General features: G+C 57.3%; 1 protein-coding gene across 1 annotated transcript in view; it reads right to left on the bottom strand.

Annotated features, from left to right (window-relative positions):
- Positions 1-436: 436 nt before the first annotated feature.
- Positions 437-7,962, bottom strand: part of GLI2 (GLI family zinc finger 2) — a 175,376-nt gene continuing 167,850 nt past the window's right edge. Inside the window, exons 11-13 of the mRNA XM_004674725.2 lie at positions 6,731-7,012; positions 4,950-5,286; positions 437-3,264 (exon numbers count right to left, since the gene is read on the bottom strand). Coding sequence (XP_004674782.1) covers positions 809-3,264; positions 4,950-5,286; positions 6,731-7,012 — 3,075 coding nt within the window. The 3' untranslated portion in view covers positions 437-808. The remainder of the gene's footprint in view (positions 3,265-4,949; positions 5,287-6,730; positions 7,013-7,962) is intronic.

Below are 7,962 nucleotides of genomic sequence, written 5' to 3'. Positions count from 1 at the left end.
AGGTATTTAGAAATAAGTGTTCTTTCGGGAAGGGCTACATTCTACATGCATAAACACTGTAAACACGGTCTGGAGAGGCCAGGGCAGCTTCTGGGCTTGTCCCAAGCATTACAATTTTGTCTTTCCTCTTTCTGGCGATTCTTTCATACTTTCTTCATTCATATACACTTGAACAGTCTGCCAGTTGCAAACTTGGCTTTGAAGGGTAGAGATGCCAGCTCTACCAAACCTGGAATCAGGACGTGCTTCCAAATCATCCAGGTAAAAATCTTTTTTTATTCTTCCATGGCAAGGAGGGTTGGAGACCTCAACAACTAAGCTTCATAGATTTCTGGTGGACAGAAATTTCTTTACCTTGTAGGTAACGGCATGAGAAACGTATTTTCCTAGATTAGAATATCCTGTATGGCTTTCAGATTCTAGCCCAAGTGTGGTTTCTCTACCCTATTTCCTTGTGTACTTGGAAAGCTCTCGGCCAGTGTAATCCCTCATTAGCCAAATGACAGAGGCAAAGAAGCCAGAACAGAGTGGTCCTATAAACACCAAAGGCTGGGAAACACTGTGTAAACGAGTTTTTCGTTTCTGCCTTGCCTTTGCCATTGAGACTTTTTTCAGCGTCCCAAAAAATAATCCAAAAGAAGAACAGACAGGAGGCACATAAACCTATCCTTAAAGCATCTGTGGTCTGAACCAGACATTGGCAAAATCCCCTCAGACCCATTTAACACTTTTTTTGGAAAAAGAGGAAACGGATGAAACCCCCATGCTCGACGTCCCGCTGGTCCGGTGAGTGGCAGGGGCTGGGGCCTTAGGTCATCATGTTCAAGAACTTGCTCTCCTCGGCCAGGCTGGTGAGCATGGAGCTCATGTCCCCAACGGCCATGTTGCTGATGCCCGTGGGGATAGTGGGCAGAGTCAGAGAGTTCCGGGGGGTGGTGAGACGGGAGGAGCTCTGGGAGAGGCTGTGGAGGAGGCTGGGGCTCAGGGCTCCTGAGAGGAGGCTGGAGTGATCACCGTCATCCATGATGGCATCAAAATCAATCTGGGGAGTCTCCAGTAGCTGGGAGTCTACTGTGCTGGACACCTGGTTCACCCCTGGCGAGGGCAGAGGTTGGGGCTGGAGGCTGTCCGGGCAGGCCTGTGGCTGTGGCGGCTGGGGCTGCATGACCTGGCAGCCGACGTGGTTCTCCAGGCCTCCATTCTGCTCATACATGTGGATCTGGCCGTAGTAGTAGAGCATGCTGTGATCCTGGGTCCCGTTCGTGTCATGTGGGGGCGGCTGAGGAGGCAGAGACACCATTGTGCCCATTGCTCCCTTGGGTACGGATTCTGCCATCTCCTGGTGGGCTTGCACAGCAGCCACGGCATGGCCAGTGGCCCTGGCATAAGCCAACTGCTGCCCGGCACGCACCCCACGGTGTCGGCTAGATGTGTTGGGCTCAGGGGGTGGCCGGGGTTGCACTAAGCCAAAGTTTGACCCAGCGTGTCCCATTGTGCTCTGCTGGGGCTCCGTGAAGCCAGGCTGGTGGGAAGGCAGAAGGCTGGGGCCCTGGCAGTAGGCCTCCTGGCTCATGGGGGTGGCCAGATGGTGGCTCTGCTGTGGGTAGCTAGGGGCTGGTTGAGGTGGGGGCATCCCAGCCAGGGTGGAATTGGGGACCCCAAGTTCCCTGTGGCCACTACGTATCATGGTGGGGCCAGGGGCAATTTCCATTTGCTGAGGGAGCCCCAGGTGCCCTGGCTTGGCTGCTATGTTGCTGCAAGATGGGGAGAACTGGTTCAAGGCTCCACCCATGGTGCTGGGGCTCAGCTGGGGATGGACCTGGCCATAGCTGCTGTGGGGGCTCCCGGTGGCGGGCAGGCTGGCACATTGGCCACCTGCCCCTGGCTGCCGAAGCTGCTGCATATAGTTTCCCCTGGGCACAGAGGGCCCTCCGCTGCAGGGCTGAAGGTGTGGCTGTGTACTGTCCAGGCCTCCAGGGCTTGGCTGCAGGCCTTGGGGACTATAGCCTGAGTACTGGCCGAAGGCCGGCTTCTGCTGCACCACTGCCAGGTTACCCTGTGGAAAGGCTGGAGGCTTCACCTGGCTGGCCAGGGTGTCCATGGTGCCGGAGCTCACCTCGTTCCACTGCACAGGCATGCTGCTTTTGTTCAGGTTGGAGGGAGCCCCGTAGCCTAACTGGCAGCCTCCCAGCACTGGGGCAGAGGGACCCACATTAGAGTCGGCGGCCACCATCCTGCGCTGGCTCTGTAGCCCAGAGTTGGGCAGTTTGGGGTTATCAGAGAAGCAGGTGCTTTCCGGGGGATACACCTGTGGGGTGCTGTCATCCAGAGCACCGCTGGCATGTGCCTTGATGTACTGCACCACGTCGTCCGGCAGCACGAGGTCGTCGTCTGGCAGCCCCAGGCCAACATCGGGCCCGGTGCTGTCTGCCCCTGCGGCCATGGCCTCCATGGCCACATTCTCGCTGATGCTGGGCGGCCGAGGGGAGTAGGCACTGCGGGTCAGGCTGCCGTCTGCGCTCCTATGGCTTTGCAGGTGAAGGCCTCGCCTCTCCACGCAGGACAGAAGTGGGGCAGGGTTCACGTTGTGGGCGCTATGGAAGCGCTGCATCCGCGGGGGCGCCAGGGTGTCAGGCCGCCTCACTGGGTCGCTGGCCCGCCGAGCCCCACTGCCAGGCGCCTCGTGGGGGAAGGCAGGAGCGGGGCCCATGGCCCCGTAGGGCGGCCCATCGCTGCCGCGCCGGGGCCCCAGGGGGTGCGGACAGGTGGGTGGCAGCGCGCGCTCCGGGCCGTCCAGCAGCGCCAGCCGGGTCCGCAGGCTCATGCGCTCCAGACCAGGCAGAGGAGTGGGCGGTGGGCCGCCTGTGGCAGCCGCGTACCTGGCCCTCAGGCTGTACTGCTGGGCAGGTGTCAGGTGCAGCAGCCCCGAGCCGCCTCCACTGCACTGGCTGGCCTCGCTGGAGCGCCGCGAGGCGTCGGTGGAGATGGGGTCGTAGGAGTCTGCGGAACTGGCCTGGTGGGGGCGGCCGGCGCCCAGGGGCGACGCCTCGCTGGAGCGGCGACTGGAGAAATACGGAGAGATGCCGGAGGAGCGGCGGCTCACGGTGTAGGCTGAGCTGACTGTGCTGGTGGAGCTGTCCCGGCGCTCTTGCAGGTGGCTCAGCAGGGTGACTTCGCTGGTGGATAGCTCAGCCAGCCGCGGGTTGGGCAGCAGGCCCGCAGGCCCGCCACCCCCGCCGCTGCTGAAGTTTTCCAGGATGGAGCCTGCGGAAAGGGAGAGGGGTCAGCTCGTGGGCATCTGCGGGTGCTCCCCCGGCTTTGACCATGCTGGTTCTACCACAGGGCCTGGCACACACTGGGCACCCGACCAATGATTTCTGAATGGAAGGAGGGGAGGAGTGAACTCATCACCCCGCTTGCTGCTACGGGTGGGCAAGTGGAAGTCAGGAGGCCTGATGGCAATTTTAGCTGCACTACTGTGATGCACTACTGTGGTGTCTGGTTCTGTTTCTCCAGCTGTAGACAAAAGGTGACTTTCGGGGCCCTCCCTGCTGGCGCAGCGGGTTAAAGCACTGCATTATGAAGCTCTCAGAAGCCACTGCAGCATGAGTTCAATTCCCTGCCTGGGAGCTGACCCACATGGCGCAGCAGACCTCTCCTGACCCGCCTGCTGCTCCCCTCAGCAGTGTACTTTGTCGATTTTGCCTGTTCTGCTCCCCAATCTGTCTCTGGTGAAGCCTCTCACCCACCACACCTCTGGCCTGTACCTCAGTTCTGTATGCATACATAATAAATAAATCTTTTTTTTTTTTTTTTAAAGGTGACTTTCCACAAGACTGTGTTAATGAGAGGGCTCTGGCTCCCTTGGGATGGAGTTTACTGAGCAAGCTGATCATTGGGAGTAGACTGGGATCCACAAGGTGATCTCAGAACCCCTCCACCCTTGGTGGGTGAGGGGGTGGTAACAAAGTGACCAGGGCAAAGTGAGCCAGGAGGCAGCCTAACAATGCCTCCACAGGCCTCACATGTTCAGCCTCAAATGGTCCTTCGTTTAGTGCTTGTCTAAGTTGGGCTGAGATGGCCTCTTAGATTCTTGTAGCCAATGGTTGTGGGCAAGCCCAAAGGGGTGACCTTGGGTGAAGCTGCTGTTTGCAACCCAGGAGATCTCTGTAGCAGAGAGTTGAAGGCCATTTGCTAGCAGTTCCCTCCACAGCTGGGCCAACACAGCCTCCCTTCCAGGGCAAGCTGGGAGGCACATTTCACTGTCTGCTACACAGGATGTCTGTCCCTGGGGTGCATCTTGGGGTTGAGTGCCCAGGTATGCACCCACGTATGTATGTTCAGCATAAGACCTAGCATGGAGGTGGCACTTAGAGAGTGTTGCTAAGGGTGCCTCCATCCCAAAAACTTCTTGAGGTTGAGCTCAGGTCTGCTTCCTCCATGAAGTCCTCCCTACTTCTCCCCAGTTGATGTGCTCGCTCCTCCTTTGCAGACCATTACTGTGGGCATGGGCTATGGTGCCACTTGGCCTATTCTGCAGTCAAGTGTACACCTGGTGCCTTTACTGGGAATATATTGCTCTCCTGCCTAGACCTTTGTCACAGTGCACACAGCAGGTGGCTGATTAATGACCGCATGGCTCACAGGGAGGGAGAGGATGTGAGCAGGTTCTGTTTTCCAGAGGCGACTGGGATGCCACATGGTGTTGTTGAAAGAACATGGGCTTTGAAACCAGCTGGGTCCGGGTTAAGTCTCAGTTCTGTTGTTCATCTGAGTGAGGCACGTTTACCACTCTGAGCTCCAGGGTCTTTATCTGGATAGAGACTGGTAAAGGCTATCCTAATGTGGGTGTTCAGGAAGCAGGTATAGGGCACTGAGTGGGGGTGAACTGTGGCTGCCACCCCAGGCTCTCTCTAGCCCCTGCTCACACCCCCTGGACCTGCACTCACCACTTCCCGGGAGGGGAGGCAGCTTGGTGATCCGGGTATGTGGAGCGGGCCCGGCCCACGAGCAGGAATCCTTGAGTGACTTGAGCTTCTCCTTCTTGAGCTGCTCAAACCGGTGCATGGCAGTCATGTGTTTGCGCAGCTGCAGGCCCCCAGCGGAGGGGGTGGCCAGGGCTGAGGCGTCAGGCCCCGTGGGCGGGTCATCCAGAGCTGTCAGGTCTCCCAGGCTCCCGGGGCCCGTCCCCGGCATCTCCACGCCACTGTCATTGTTGGGGGCACTGCCCAGAGGAGAGGGCTCACTGCTGCAGGACGACTGGGCCCCGGGGCTGGACTGACAGAGCTGCAGGCGGAGTAGGGAAAAGGAGAGGACTCAGAGGGTACAAGAACCCACCTGACCCTTCACCCACACTTGCACACACGCCTTCACCACGCCCTTGCACATCCAGGGTCAGGGAAGAGAGCCTCACTTCTCTGACCTCGGTTCCCCCAGCTAGAAGATGTCCCTGGAACAGGGCTGCAGGATGGGTGGATGGACAGCTATCAGCATGCACAAGTCACCCAGTAACTGTCACCCCCACACTCCCATGTGCCCTAAGATCTCCCAACAAGGTCTGGCTGGGGCTTTGCCTGTTGAACTTTCTGTGTGTGGACACCTGAAGCTGTGACCCACAGAGGCTGCCGTAGCTACATGGTAGAGCTCTGCAGTCAGCGAGATGGAAGTTACTTAAACCTTTCCAGCAACAACCCTGGGTGCATGATGATGCCAGTAACCACTGCCTGCTGAGTTGGTGGCTTCTCAGACTGCCAGCAGCAGCTTGTTAAAAGGGGAAAGGATAACCAGCGAGAGTGGGCCTCTGTCTGCAGTGTTTGCTGAAATGCCACCCCTGTTCAGCCCTCTGCAGACCTAGGATCCCACCACTGAGGCCTGGGACCTGAGCCCAAGTGGGATTCACCTCCACGGCAGCAGTTCTGGGCTTAGTCCTCGGCTAAATACCATCTCATTGCAGACTTTTCCTGAGGAAGTGGCAGTGCTCCCTCCTATCCACAGCAGCATCCACATATCTTACTTGGGCACTCGAGACCTTCCCCAGCTCTGCAGCCTGAACTCACACCTCTTCTCTGCAGGCTTGGTGCTTGCAGTTTGCACACATCTGCCAGGTTGACTCTTGTTGCTATCTGATGGTGCCTACCTGTCCAAACCCACTTCCAGTCTCTGCCCAGAGCCCCCAGACAAGCACCCCAGCACACCCTCACTCATGCCAGCCCACCCACACCCACAACCGCACAGGCTTCTCTGCTCACCTCAGTACCGTCTATCCTTAGGGGAGGTACAGTCGGGAGAAAGAGGTGGAGACAAAGAACAGGTGGTTAGAACAAGAGGCGTGGAGGCCAGAAGGCAGGTGGCAGACAGAACAGAGGCAAGGTACCAGCGGAGGCTCTCTGGTACTGGTTGGAAAAGCAGACACCAGGAATCACCCATCCCCTTGAAAATGACCACTTTGGAGGACAGGCAACTCCACTGCCCATGGTCTGACCCAGGAGAATGGGCCCAGCCTGGCAACAGACAGGCTCTGTGTGAGGCCCACAGTGAAGGAGAAAGGTGAAGTTGGAAAAAGAGAAGTGACGTCTTTGTGTGCTTAGGGGTGGGGCGCCTGTGGCAGAGTCTACAGGTGCAGCCGAGGTTCTGGGTTCCTGGGTGGGCTGTGGAATTGCCCTCACACCCACTGAACCTGCAGGGGGTGGGGGCACAGGGATTGGGGCCTCCACTGCCCAACTCTGCTTACCCCGGAGCTCTCGGTCTTGATGGCTTTGACATGAAGACAGTCTTCCACGGCCTGACTAGTGCTGCTGGCTTCAGCGCTTTCCTCAGAGCCCCGGCCACCAGGCTCTGTACTGGCCTCATTGTCCCCGTTCTCCTTGAGCAGGGGGGCACGGAGGTGCACGTCATTTCGCTGCTTCTTGGTGACATGTGCATCTGGGCCATGTACCGTTTTCACATGCTTCCGGAGAGAGCTGGGGTCTGTGTATCGCTTGGTGCAGCCTGGGATCTTGCAAATGTAGGGTTTCTGGGAAGAGAATCAGGTCTGCATTGTGGGTGGGATCGGAGTGCATGTGCTGTCCTGAAGCCCTGCCCCGTCCCTTGGCAGAGCCAAGGTGTCCAGGAGCATGGGGTGGCACATCTGGACACAGTCGCCGGGCCAGTGTATCTCATTAGAGTGGGGCTGGAAGGTGCTTGACCTATCTGCTCAATTCTCTGCATGGTGGCGTGGCTGCCTCTCACCTGTCCTCACCTGCCACTGCTTCCTGCAGCAAGCATGTGGTTAAGGGAGCGGCCAGAGGATGGATCAGAGACTACAGGGGCCACACAGGGCCTGGTGTGTCACTAAGCTTCCTTCCCATGAGCAGGGTGCTGGCATACCTGATGTTACTAGTCAGTGTATCTATCGCCTCATTATCCATCTGTGCAATGGCACGAACACTTGCATCTGATGAAAAAAGAGGCTCAGAGAGACAAAGTGTCTCAAAGTTACTCAGAAATAGGCTCCAGGGTCTTGAGCTCATACATACACCCACACACATACATTAGACTCACACATGCACGTACACCGACATGTACAGACAGAAATACAAACACATGCCTATGTATAGACACTGGACCCCGCATATAAACACATGCGGTCTCACACACTTATATAAGCACACAGCCATTAATGTACCTACAGGTACTTAGCAACACATATGCGTGCACACACACACACACAGGCATACCCCTCTCTCCAAGGTTAGCTCTTGTGTGCAGAAACTCGGAGGATACAGATTCCTTTGGAAATTTTTTGTGCTATACAATGTGCAACTTCTTACAAGCCTTGGAGCCTTTGAGTTTAAAATATATCTAAGTTTGGGACCCTCCCTGGTGGCGCAGCAGGTTAAAGCATAGCACTAAGAAGCTAAAGCCACTTCAGTATGAGTTCGATCCCCGCCTGCCCCGGAGGTGACCACATGGCGTGGCAGACCT

Source organism: Condylura cristata, unplaced genomic scaffold (genome assembly GCF_000260355.1).
Source record: "Condylura cristata isolate star-nosed mole 26May11 unplaced genomic scaffold, ConCri1.0 scaffold00002, whole genome shotgun sequence".
In the NCBI taxonomy this organism is placed as follows: Eukaryota; Metazoa; Chordata; class Mammalia; order Eulipotyphla; family Talpidae; genus Condylura; species Condylura cristata.
Note: the sequence above shows the minus strand (reverse complement) of the source record. Positions and strands in the feature narration are given on the sequence as shown.